This window comes from Elgaria multicarinata, chromosome 12 (genome assembly GCF_023053635.1).
Source record: "Elgaria multicarinata webbii isolate HBS135686 ecotype San Diego chromosome 12, rElgMul1.1.pri, whole genome shotgun sequence".
Lineage (NCBI taxonomy): Eukaryota > Metazoa > Chordata > Lepidosauria > Squamata > Anguidae > Elgaria > Elgaria multicarinata.
This window is the reverse complement of record NC_086182.1, coordinates 30535590-30549543: the sequence shown is the minus strand read 5'-3', so window position 1 is coordinate 30549543 and position 13954 is coordinate 30535590. Positions and strand designations below refer to the sequence as shown.

General features: G+C 47.4%; 1 protein-coding gene across 1 annotated transcript in view; it reads right to left on the bottom strand.

Annotated features, from left to right (window-relative positions):
- The window catches only part of ZBTB16 (zinc finger and BTB domain containing 16), a 210598-nt gene that overhangs the window by 11624 nt on the left and 185020 nt on the right, over positions 1-13954 (bottom strand). The window contains exons 5-6 of the mRNA XM_063139533.1: positions 9807-9977; positions 159-326 (exon numbers count right to left, since the gene is read on the bottom strand). Of these exons, the coding sequence (XP_062995603.1) occupies positions 159-326; positions 9807-9977 (339 nt within the window). The remainder of the gene's footprint in view (positions 1-158; positions 327-9806; positions 9978-13954) is intronic.

The window sequence follows — 13954 nt, the reverse complement described above, 5'->3', positions numbered from 1 at the left end:
TGATGCTGCCAAGCCCTTGGTCCTTCCGTCTCAGTATCGGCAGCCCTGCCTGACAGCAACTCTCCTGGTTCTTTCCTGGCCCTGCAAGCCGAGAGGCCATGGAGGGAACCCGGCACCTTCTGCCCGTGTGAGGTCTCTTACGGGTCTCCCTTCCTTACCTGTGTGGACCCTGTAGTGGGTCTCTAGCTGATGCTTGAGGCTGAACTTCTTGCCGCAGCCGTTGCATTCGTAGGGCTTCTCCCCAGTGTGGATGCGCTTGTGGCCCTTCAGAGTGCTCTCGTCCCGGAAGCAGCTGCCACAAAATTCACACTCATACGGGTGGTCACCTGAAACCAATATGGGGAAACAGTTGGCAGCTGAGTCAAGTATGAAGCATTGGAAACAAAATGGCAGAGGCCATGAGAGAGAGACCACGAGGGTATGAGCAATGCCGGAGGGTGGCTGGAAGGGTTGCACGGGAGTTGCAGGACCATGGAGCGCTCTGAGTGGGAAACTTCCTCTGACTTCAGGTAGTCATGTGTGGGGGGTGGTGGTGGCATGGACTGTGCCTCTTGGCCTGCCCCTAGTGCCACTGCCCTGCCTGGCCCCACCTCAGCCTCCGTGTGCCAGGCAAAGGTCTGACGGGGGAACCAGTTGTGTACGTTCTTCGACGTCAGAAGTGTTGAACCCTTTTGAGACTGAGAGCGAAATTCCAGTTTGGAGAAGCTCTCCGGGATTGCATTCCAGTAATGGACGGGGGCCAAAGGTGAAGGAGGTGAGGCCCAAAACACCAAAAATACCAGCCTATTTTAGCTTAACCCTCTTCCTACCAGGAACTAAGCCTCGGGAGATGCATTTCAGCCTTTTAGAATGGTGGCAGGGGAAGTTGCACAAAGGCCAGAAAGGGACGGAGGAAAGAGTGTGGCCATTTGGGGAATGCCGGAGGGCTGGATTGGGTCCCCAGGGCTGAGGTTCCATACCGCTTGCTGTGGAACCTCAGCCCTGGGATGTGGAACCTTTATATAGAACCTAGTCCTCACGGCTATGTGCTTCCTCCAGCATCAGAGGCAGCAAGCCTGTATGCACCAGCTGCTGGGGAATATGGGCAGGAGGGTGCTGTTGCACTGGTGTCCTGCTTGTGTGTTCCTGGTTGACAGCTGGTTGGCCACTGTGTGAGGCAGCTGGACAACCATCTGTCAGGGATGCTTTAGGGTGGATTCCTGCATCGATCAGGGGGTTGGACTTGATGGCCTTGTAGGTCCCTTCCAACTCTACTATTCTATGATTCAGCATGGGTTTCTTATGTTCTTACCCCTTTTATGTGATCAGGAGTCCTATGTGATTGGAGCTACTGATCACATGGAGGAGCTTACATGAGTACATCCCTGATGTCCCTTCAGATATCTCCTTAAGGTGCAGAGGCTGGTATGGGGTATAGGTGCCACCTCTGGAAATGCCAGTTCATGGAACTCTGGCTCAAGGGGTCCTCAGCTGACAGGCTCTGTCTCAGGCTATGAAACTGGGTTGCGCACCTCCCAGCATGCCCTGCTGGACTTCCTAACACAGCCGGCTCCTCTTCCTTTGCAACAGAGTCCTGGTCAGGCTCATGACAGGTGGGAAGGAGCAGGGTGCAGCATGACGGAGAATCTGCACGTGTGAAAATCTGCATGGTTTCATTAGCTTTTCAAAATGGCAGCCGCAGGTTGGCTTCTCTGTGCCTCTGAAGCCTGCCGTCTTGAAACGGAAGCAGAGAAGGAGAAAACCTTGATCGTCACAAATTCTCAGCTTTCTGAGTCGGCTCGCAATGACAGGAAACATGCGCAGCCATAACAGGGGCAAAAGAGAAGTACCATTGAGCATGTGCAGAGATAATGTTCCCTTAGGACTGAATAACCACAGCTAGCTCTCCCCATTCTCAACCCCATGTATTCGGAACAATGGATGAAGCAGACCTGCAAATAGGTCTACAGAAGGTTACCCACTGCATTTTTCTACCCTGGGAAACAACTTCATACCTACCAACAGCAGTCCCCAACGGAACAGATTCACCAGAGATAGAGACAGGTAGACAGACAGACACTTACACCCACACACCCTGCTCTGGGTATTGCAAGGAACAGATATTAAAACTCTTCCTAGTGTTTTTTTTTTTTTAAAAAAGCTGATATCTAATAATATTATTTTTAATATCCTGACTGGCCTTGGACCTGGTGAACATCTTTGTGGCCAAAAGTGTTCCAGGGAGACTGTTCTAAAACATGTTGCCTTTAATAGTAAAGGCAAAGCAAACCAGTTTTGTCTCCAGGATTACAACGTGCTTTATCCAGCATCATTCTGAAGCACCTGATTCTGGTACCCACACCTGGTGCCTTCAAGAGGTTTGAGACTTTGGTTCTGTAGAGGCAGCCGCTAACAAGGAAAACCAGGTTCCTGTGCAAACAGCATTCCCAGAAAAGGGACAAGCAACGCTCAAGTAGAGCGAGGCGAGGGCTGCCATGGTAGAGACAGGAGGAGGCCCCATTAGAGAGAGGTCAATCCCCAGCCTGCATCTAACAAGAACGAGGCCTGTGAAGGTGTCACAGGAGACGTGCTCCATCCCTCTCCATCAAGACCCTCAATTTCTCTCTGGCAATCTCTTTTGGCATGATGCAAGCCACGACTTCACGGGGCTGCAGTGCGTGGAAATCACCATGTGTTACTTCTCAGAGATGTCATATCCTGCTCAGCACAAAGTTGGAGGAGCACAAGGCCTAGTGGATCCCATTGGTCATGATCAAGGCGGTTGATGACCCTCCGAGAGGATTTGACTTTCCCATGTGCATGCATATACACACTGACATATACTCAAGGAAGTGAGCCAAGCTTTAAAAGTACCAGGAAAGGCAAAATCCTCTTGGCGGGGAATAAAGGGATCCTTCGGGCAATTTGGTGCGCTCCTGTTCTCCCTGATTTGGGCTTGGGAACTGAAGGACAATCTTGGTGGGGCTCACATATGGTAAGGAAAGGAAAGAGGAAGGTGCTCTTTTGAGCAACAGTCAACACATGCTCAAATAAGTCCATATGGCTGGCCATCTCTTCTTCTGGTCTTGTTCAACAAACCGGGGCCTAGATGAATTGTGGGATGGAGAGAAAAAAAAGAAGTACCTTCTGGACCACCATAGAGAATAACTGGTACGTTTTGGCGGATGTCCCTGCTTCTGAGAAGAGCTCAGCACTCCAATAAACCAGTCTGGGGAATTAGGTGCCAAAACAGATTTTGGATGTGATCCAATGGGAAGTTCTGCTGCACAAACCCCATTGACACAACTCTCCGGTGTGCAAACCCTTGCACAACTCTCCTTTGTGACAATGGGGCTTGCACAATGTATGCCTGTGTACACCCAGTTGCACCCATGTCCTGCTTGTGGGTTTCTGATCAACAGTTGGTTGGCCACTGTATGAACAGAATGCTGGACTAGATGTACCTTGGGTACATCTCTTTTTACGTTATTATGCTTTTAACAGACCCTCTCTTTGCCTTTGGTATTTTAGGGTGTTGGGACCTGAACATCCCCACATTTGGGCCATTGGCCACCAATCTCTTCCCCTCTCTCATCTCCGTAAACCAGCATTCCTTCTTGAGGCAGGGAGGGGAAAAAAAAAAAGGTACAGGGCTTCCAATTCCTTTTTGTTAAAAAAATAAAAAAAATAAAAATAAAAAAAATACAGAAGCCGAATGGAAGGACAATAAAGATAGATTGATCGCCCAAGACTTTGTTCATGAATATTTAAATATCGCTGATTTGTCTTGTCAGTATAATTACACTCTTCTCCGGGCTCGGCGGATCCGACGACCACAAGTTTATAGTAAAGAATGGCCCCACTGTATTTCACTTGTCCCGTTGCAGATGTGCGGAGCCGCCAAGCGTGTAATGCCGCTTGCATTTCATACATTTTCCTCAGCTGCTGAAGGCTTAAGTCATCCACAATGACCTACGCTTTTTCATTATCCCCATGTCAAACCGAACTCGTGCCTGAGCATAAATTGTCCTTCTCGTTATAGACTCGCAGGCTGCCGCCTCCACTTCCTCTTTACAATGATATTTTACTCTCTTGCTTTCCTCTCCGTCCCTCGGCACTGTTTCAAAACCCACCCACCCCACTCTTGGGCAGAAATCCCCCCTCTCCTAAATTAGGAGACTCATTGCATTCATTTCAATCCCACGGCACATTTTTTCACCCTAGCACCGTTAAATGTTTATTCTTTTTCGCATATATATATATATATATATATATATATATATATATATATATATATATATGAAGCCTGAGCTGTAACAACTTCTGCATGTTGTACTTCTTTTGCTACACAGATGTGCATGATGCTCAAGAGGCATCCAGGAGATGGGGCTCACCCATAGTTTGGGCAACCTTGCAGGCCAACTGAACATTTGTGGCCGCCAGGACCTTGCCTTGCCTTCAAGAAGTGGGGTTTTAGAAACAATGGAACCTGCCTTATACTGAGTCAGAACCTTGGCACATCTAATCCAGTACTGTCAACACTGACCAGCATCAGAGGCTCTCCAGGGTTTCAGGCAGGATTCTTTCCTTGCTCACCCTGGAGAAGTTGGGAAGCAAATGTTGGACCTTCTGCAGGCAAGGCAGGCATTTCATCAATGAGCTACAGCCTTCTTGGTCTCAGTCTTTCACCATTCTAGACTCCACTCTCTCTTGGCTCCAGCTGTAGAGAAGCCCTGCCCCTAGCTAAGAGGTCTCCTCTTAGGCCAGGGGTGAGAGACCTGTGGTTTTCCAAACCACAACTCCCACCATCCCTGACCATTGGCCATGTTGACTAGAGCTGATGTGAGTTGGAAACCACCAGCAACGTCTCAAGGGCCACATTTTGCCCACCCCTGCTTTTGACACCCGTGGTCCATCTAGCCTAATATTGTCAGCACTAACTGGCAGCGGCAGCTCCCCAGGATTTCAGCCAGGATTCTTTCCTTGCTCACCCTGGAGAAGTTGGGAAACAAAACAGATATGCTTCCAGATCTGAGTTCATAAGCCAAGTGCACCAGAAGGCCTTAGGCAAGCCACTATCTCTCAGCCTCAGTTTCTCCATTTGCAAAATGGCAGTCATACCAACCACCTTCACAGGAGTGGGCAAATGAACTATGAAACACGTCCTGATGGAAACAGGGCCATCAAAAACTCTTGTTGTGGGAAGGATCTGGGATTTTGCTTCTGTGGCATCCTTCTCTATTTTTATAACGTTCAGACACGTTCTCTTCTTCTTTTGCTCCAGAAACAACAACAGCAGCAGCAACAGACACCCTGCAATCTCCTCCATGCAACCTCAAACCATGTCAGAAGTGACGACAGTTCTATCTGCCAAACTAATTTTTCAAAAGGAACAACACCTGAGCGTTAAGGGTGGTCGGCTGCATAATTCACGTTTTCCAGCCGCCTGCATTCCATGGCGTATTTTTGAGTGTGTTTTTTTTTAAAATAAATAAAAATAAACTGAATCCATACTTTTAAAACAAAACAAAAGACAACACAGGGCCCCATTCTAAAGGAAATGTTGGTTCGGGCGCCTGTTTGAGCAAATTCAATTATCAAGCCAATCAGATGTTAAATGAGTTTAAATCTGGATCCTCAAGAAGTCGGACCAATGACACCTGCTTTGTAGCCTTGCCGAGGGAGCAAATCAGGGCGGAATCTTTGTGCGTTGTACACAAAAAAACCCGGCTGCCAGACTTCCCCCCCCCCTTAAAAAAATCCAATTTATGGCATGTTGATTCACTTTGCAAGGCCTCTTAATGAGGTTGACATTAAGTCCAGGACAAATGGGACTAATTAGAGCCCCCTCTGGCCGGCCGGCTGCACCTGTGACCCAGTCTCTCTAGCGTTACCTGGTGCATTTGTTAGCCAGCTGAGCAGGCAATCTGGAGGCCTGTAGACCGCCTCGCCGGCACAGTTAAGGGTTTTATTATACAGCCGGCCAAGTAAATCAGGGATCCGTCAACGCCAGGAGCTCGGCTGCCCTGTGCACCGAACGCAGCTGCTGATGCTAAACACGCAGCACTGGAGGCAAATGGGGCTGGGGAGGATGGAATATTAATGAGGCAGAGCCGAGACGGAGTGAGTGAGCGAATGACGCGAGCTTCCAGCGCGCTCTGTGAAAGAGCCAAAGGACCACCGGAGCACTAGTGAAACTGAGACAAGCGAGGCTTTGCTCAAAAGCATGAATGCACACGAATACCCTATGGGGTCTTTATGGAGAAGGAGGAGCACAAAGTCAAACCCCACATGACACCGTGGGTGCGTGTGTGTGTGTGAGGATCTACAGGATTTGTCATTCCTAACACGTCTGATGGTACCCACGTTACGAGAACACTACGGAATTTCCAGCTCACGTTGCACCATCATGGGCGGTGGAGGGGCTTGTACAGAACCACAACGCGCATTGGTTGACCTTACACATATGTTGCTATGGAACAGACACACATGCCGTTTGGCGGATCAAGGCTATTGTCGTTGTCCCTGTCCATATCCAAAGCGTGTGGATTTTATTGCCAATGCAATACAGAATTTAGGGGAATATTGCAGCATTCAGTCTAGAGATGGGGATTTGTCTCATCTTTCAAAAAGCTACTTGCAACTAACTCATCATCTCAATAAATCCCACGTCAAACTCTCAGCCAATAAAAACAGCGGGTCGCAGCTTGAGGAATGATAAAAGAGAGATTTTAAAAAGTGATACGACCCAGAGAGTTGCATTGGGTAGACAATCCTTTCGGCCCATGGGCATATCTGGAGATTTGAGAAACTGTCATGGGCGCTAGCACAAAACGGCCACCATGGGAGGCTTGGCAAAGGACAAGTAGCCTGCCCCAAAGACTGAGTATAAGGTACAAAACAACTGGTTTGAAGCCACAGTTGTCTGCACCAGCTTGAAAATATTTCACAGCAATCCCATTTGCTGGGAAGAAAATGTCTTGGGTTTGTTTGACCTGGAAGGGGTAGAGTAATGGGAGACATGATAGAGGTGTACAAAGGGTGAGGAAAGTAGATAGGGAGATATTTTTCTCCCTCTCTCATAATACTCGAGTCCAATGGGGCCATCCCATGAAGGTGATTGGTGGGAGATTCAGGGCATGTAAAGGGACGGACTTCTTCACACAGTGCATAGTTAAACTATGGAATTCGCTACCACAAGATGAAGTTTTAAAGCCACCGATTTGGATGGCTTTAAAATGGGATCAGACAAATTCATGGGGAAGGAGAAGGCTATCAATAGCTACTAGTCCCTCTCATGCAAGCACTGAGTCATTACTGACTCTTGGAGGGATGCCTGCTTTCGCTGACATTTTCTTGACAGGCCTTATAGCAGGGTGGTTTGCCGCTGCCTTCCCTGGCCATTATTACCTTTCCCCCAGCTAACTGGGTACTCATTTTACCGACCTCAGGAGGATGGAAGGCTGAGTCGACTCAAGCCGGCTGCCTGAAACCAGCTTCCGCTGGGATCGAACTCAGGCTGTGGGGAGAGTTTCAGCTGCAGAAACTGCTGCTTTACCGCTCTGTGCCACACGAGGCTCTTAGCTACTAGTCAGGATGGCTATATATTCCCTCCAGTGTCAGAGGCATTAAGCCTATGGACACCAGTTGCTGGGGAACATGGGTGGGAGGGTGGATGTCCTGCTTGTGAGTTTCCTGTTGGCAGCTGTCTGGCCACTGTGTGAACAGAGTGCTGGACTAGCTGAACCCTTGGTCTGATCCAGCAGGGCTCTCCTTATATTCTTAAAGGTGTCCGGGGTGCATTGGTTCTTATGGCTACCACGCTGCCTACCCTTGCTCTAGATCAACCCTCCCCAGTCAAGTGATAGACGACACCTCCCATGATTCCAGGCCACATAACTAGGGCTGATGGGAGTTGTAGTCTGAGACTTCTGTTGGGTGCCAGGTTGGGCAAGGCTGCTCTAGATCCAGGTACAGCTGGCCTGCTCCCCCTGCCCCGAGACGGACGTTTCATCATTTCCCAACATTTGGCACTGAAAGAAACGGAGAAGGGAAGCCCGCATGTCAGGGGATTAACCGCATTACCTCTCTTCCCATCCAGCACAGCTTTCCGAATGCACTTCTTTATGCAGTTTAAATCCCATACACATGTAGCCCAGGTTGATGTAATCCCATTAAGATGGTGGCGGGGCGGAGCGGGTGGGGAGGAAAACCGGCCTGTTGAGCCCTATCCAGCATCTTAAGCAGATGAATTGTGATCGCTTGTCCACTAATTAAGGTCATAGGAAGGAGTACTTGGGAAATCTCCATCCTGCAACCTGTCAGTGCTCCCAAATTTTCAGAAGCAGATATAACCACCACCACCACCATCGTGGTCATCATCACCATCAGAAATTAATTAATTCCTTAGATACGTTTCTCAGAAAAAGACTCGGTGTCTTACAACAGGGATTAAAGCATACAGACATGAAGAACAATTTCAATCAGTTAAAAGCAATGAACAGTAAGATGCCAAGACCCGCTAAACCAACTGAACCCAGAAGCCCATCCTATGCCATCAAATGCCTGGGAGTAGACAAATGTCTTAATCTGGCACTGAAAAGATGACCACCACGGTGCCAAGAGGACCTCACTGTGCAGAGCATTCCGCAATCTGGAGGCCACCACCAAAAAGGCCCTCACTTGTTGCTGCCCAAACCTCTCTTGGTGGAATTGCTCAGTTAGATAAGCAGCAGCTAGATGACATCTTCAAGGACCTCCTGGGGTGGGTCTATCCCAGAGTCCTCCTCCACCCAAGAGAGGAAATGACTCTTCCCTGTTCAACGGACAGAACCCCTAGGAAAGAGAGAATCCTGAATAGGGTTGCTCACACGAAATGAATATCCCCATTCAATTCCTTGCGAATAGGGTTGGGGCAAGCCGGCTTGGAACACGGCCTGCTAATCCTGTTTTCTGTGTATCTGCAGCCACTGCTCATTCCAGGGCCAACAAACTTTTCTAGAGCAAGCAGGCAGCTGTGTGTGTGGGGATGTGTCGAGCAACCCTTTCATGCACAGGTGAGAGGCTGGGTCAACATGTCCCAGCATCTCCGGCAGGAAAATGAGGCTCCAAGCCTCAGCTGCTGCCCCCTACATCTTTTCCTGCTCCACATAGTTTGTGAGCTTTGGGGATGGGTGCACTGAGTGCTCACAAGCCTTTTGCGAGCGCTCAAACCCTCGCGCACCAACGGGTCAAGTTACCGCGACCGCTCCAACCGAGCGCTTGCAAAAGCGTGCGCATCAATATATCACCTGCATTCCCTGAGCATTCCTTACAAAGAAGCCCTGCAAAGTAGCCCTATAACACAGAAGGGCAGTGGGTGGGCAGGCAAGGATTGAGGCTAAAAGACAGGTGCTACTTATGTCGCATGAACAAAGAGTGTGGAATTGCAGTTTCTTCTCTGCTTGAAAAGTAGAATGTGTGCCCAGCTTCCTTCTCACTATCTCCTCTCTGTGTAGGACATTTCCAGTGAGTGTGACCCTCCCTCCTGCTGGCCTTCAGTGTGGTTTCTTACAAACTGATCATGCGGGGACTCTAACCTTAGAGAGAGAGAGAGAGAGAGAGAGAGAGAGAGAGAGAGAGAGAGAGAGAGAGAAAGTTGTCTGTAGCCACACCTATGCATCCTCCCCAGATTTCTCAAGAGGGTTCGCAGTGACATTTTTAAGAAGCATAGCCCCAAGGGGGGATGACATGGGCAAGTGAAAAGGTGCCCATGAGCCAGCACGTTAAGCTCCGCCCCCACAGCCCTTTTGTAGCTCTAACCTTCTCCTTGCGTCCAGCCCGCTTACCTGTATGGGAGCGCAGGTGCCTCTTGAGGGCTGTGTGGCTCGGGAAGGTGCGGTTGCACTCACTGCAAATGTAGCTGCGCACTCCGGCGTGCACCTCCATGTGCTGCTGCAGGGCTGTCTGGGTCTGGAATCGTTTCCCACAGAGGAGGCAGAAGACCGCCATGTCTGAGCCTGGAGGAAGAGGAAAGGGAGATCCTTTAAGCCATTTCCCCTAAGTTGATTCCTCGTATTCTCTCTCTCCTGCAAGCTGGTGTTCCACTCTAGATGCCAGGAGCACACGGTGGATTCAGGAGTGGAATCTAGCTTCCTGGCTATTTCAGCTTAAATTACAGCATGTTTCTAGCCCTCATTGCCGTGAAGATAAATGTTGTTATTATTTATTTATTTATTTATTTATTTATTTATATAGCACCATCAATGTACATGGTGCTGTACAGAGTAAAACAATAAATACCAAAACCCTGCCGCATAGGCTTACATTCTAATAAAATCATAATAAAACAATAAGGAGGGGAAGAGAATGCACCAAACAGGCAGTATAAAAGTCAGAACAAAATCAAGTTTTAAAAGCTTTAGGAAAAAGAAAAGTTTTTAGCTGTCACTCTGTCTGGCTTTAGTTAGGGATAAAGTAGATCATGTTAAAAAGCAAATAAAAACTATATAGTTAAAATTCTGCAACCTGTATAAATTATTCCACATTTTTTTAAAAAACCAGACTTGACCATTTGGTTTTGGTTTTGCCAGTCATGGGGAGAGTCACCCTTTAACCACTCACCCTTTATTCAGTTGCCTCTCACTGTCAAATGTGTTTTTGTGGGCACAAGGACTAGTAACTTAAAAATATAATAAAGCAGATTCTCACAAAGCTGAATTCAGTGCCTTTTCTGCCACCCCTTCTCTCTGCTCCCATCCTGAAATACACATAGCCCTGCCTAGCACCTTGGCCATCCACATGTTTGGGAGTTATGCAAAAAACCCAGCAAATATTAGCTTAATTTCTACATTTTATTCAAATTATAGCATTTTGAATCTTTTTTCTTTAAGTATGGAGTTTACACAGTTTTGCCTATGGCAAGATGGGGGCAAAATTGGAAGGACACCTTCTTTTGTGTGATATGCGCTAATGCAGCAATTTTTAAGGCAGTTACATCAGAAGCTGTTATCAAAAGAGCATATTAGCCAAACATCCCCCCCCCCCAACTAATGAAACCTGATTACACTAGTTAGGAAGCAAATTAAAATAAAATAAAATAAAAGGCAAATTAAAAAAAAAAAAGATAGTAAAGGAAGTGTTATGATGTGCTTTCAAATTTCATCAGCTGAAATTGGGAAGAGAATGTTTTTTCCCCCCTAATGTGCTTCCAGAATACCCATCTGCAAGCAAGAGGTAATTTTGAAGAAGTAAAATTAAAAATAATAACGATCACTTTAAAAATGCCTCATTGCAGGAGAGTGAAGAGCTAAGCGGAGAAGAGCCATCGGCCTCGGTTTTATCGGACAACCGGTTAACGACAACAGTAAGACCCCTGTAATATAACAGCAAGCTGGAAATACAGGAATGTTCAAAGGCAGGGTTACAAGGGAGGGGATTGTACAGAAAGGAGGGAAAGTTTTGCTAATGGGCTAAAATCCCCCTATCATACTTGCCAGGTTCTGACCCCAAAGTTCTCCTCACCAACTTCAAAAGTAAAACAACAACACACACCCCACATTCTTAGCAAATACTGCCATGTGACTGGCGTTCTTTTGAGGAAGGGTCCTTTGTCAGTGACACAACACATGTTTTGTGTGTAGAAATTCCAGGTTCAATCCCTGGCATGTCCAGGTAGAGCTGGAAAAGACCCTGCAGAACTCCTGCCAGTCAGTGTGGACGACACTGAACTATGTGGACCCACGGTCCGACATGCTATAAGCAGTGGTGCAGCTAGTCCTGGACTTTGGGGCTGAAGTCTAAAGGGGCCCCCAAATGATCACCAACTCCATTTTATTCCTGTAGTCAAGATGATGCTATAATTTAAGTCTGAAATGCAAAACTCCTCATGTTCAGATTATTATGGCAAACTGTGTTGTTGTTGTTTATTTTGTTTATTAATTTATTAAATTTTTATACCGCCCAATAGCCGAAGCTCTCTGGGCGGTTCACAAAAATGAAAACCAATGAAAAGCATAATAAAACAACCATCAGTCTAAAAACACAAATACAAAATGCAATATAAAAAGCACAACCAGGATAAAACCACACAGCAGAAATTGATATAGATTAAAATACGGAATTAAAACAGCAAAGTTTAAATTTAAGTTAAATTAGGTGTTAAAATACTGAGAAAATAAAAAGGACTTCAAGCTGGCGATGGAAGAAATACAGTATAGGTGCCAGGTGAACCTCTCTGGGGAGCTCATTCTACAGCTGGGGTGCCACAGCAGAGAAGGCCCTCCTCCTGGTAGCCACCTGTCTCATTTCCTTTGGCAGGGGCTCATGGAGAAGGACCCCTGAGGATGACCTTAAGGTCCGGGCAGGTACATATGGGAGGAGGCGTTCCTTCAAAAAACTTGGCCCCAAGCTGTTTAGGGCTTTGAATGTTAGTACCAGCGCTTTGAATCGGGCCCGGACCTGGACTGGCAGCCAATGAAGTTGTAAAAGGACTGGCGTGATGTGGTCTCGCTGGCTAGTCCCTGTTAGTAAACGGGCTGCCCTGTTTTGTACCAGCTGAAGTTTCCAGACCGTTGCTGTTCTAACATATCAGGAATATAGAAGGAGATGTAAAACATGGACTGGCAGGAGGTGGGGAGATGAGAAATGTTAGTTGTGTACTTTGCAACTGAAGTAATACACATGGATGTCTAAAGGGTGCCTTCCATAAGACCATGAGGTCTTGCATCTAAAACTACCTAACTATAGCGCTGTCGATAAGGAAGCTTCCTGCTTTCTCTCAAAGACCAAAAGATTTGGAGATCCTCCACCAGAAGGGGAGTAACACAACTGTTCAAAAGCAGCTATGAATACTGGAACTCACAGCTTAAAACAACCCAATAGGGTGAGAGGAACTAGCCATTGTTTTATGTAGAGTCTTAGAAATGTAGAACTTCCGATGTCCCCCGCCATTAGAGAAGGATGGCTTGGTCTATTTCCAGTCGGTATCATTTTCACAGGTTTCCATCCCATAATTCCATTTGATTTAGGGCTCCTCTACACCAAGCAGGATATTCCACTATGAAAGTGGTATGAAAGTGGTATATAAAAGGCAGGAGCCACACTACTGCTTTATAGAGGTATTGAAGTGCACTGACAACTCTTGGGTCCCATTGACACATACCATATACCGCTTTCATATCGCTATATCCTGCTTGGTGTGGCTCCTGCCTTTTATATACCGCTTTCGTAGTGGAATATCCTGCTTGGTGTAGATGAGCCGTTTGTTGCGTTAGTCTGCCAAGAACTGTGTCACAATGTTTGAAGAAACGTGAGATTGGTAGGTTCAGCAGACAAGCGCTGAGAACTCAGGTCCAAGACTCACATTGGTGCAGAGAATCACTCCATAGGGAGATTTGCATCCCTCCTGATCACCCCTCCCCTTGACCTCTTGCATTCTACCCAGGAGCCAGAACGAACCTGAGACACACCACGGGCATCTGGGCTCATGGTCTGACCAAGTTAATTCTTGAGGCTTTATGATGAAATGCGTGCTGCTCAAGAAAGACGCCCCTCTCTTCTAAGTAGGAGATAAATGCAGACTCAGTTGGAAAAGTTTTCGTAGCTGGGCACGACAAGGCCGCTTTCTTTTTATAGGAAGAGTCCATTTGAATGCCTGATTGTGTCGCCGTTCCTAACATGAAGCACACCTTTGTGAAGCCTGAACAGGAAGCATACTTCATGCTCACTGCCAGCTCAGCGTGACCTCTGACATCTTCCATACCAATGGTGCAAGCAGCGCCTAAGCATATGCACTCAAAACTGGGGGGGGGGGGGGGAACGGAGATTGCCTTTTCATCCATGGATGAAATCTCAGCCAAAGCGCTTGTATGCCTACGAACCCCCGACTCAAAAATGTTCAAAGGCCTGCATCCACAGGGGCGGCAAATCTCCCCCCCCCGCCCCGCCATTCCAATATTTACACATCGTCAATAACAAATACCCAATGACCTTTGCG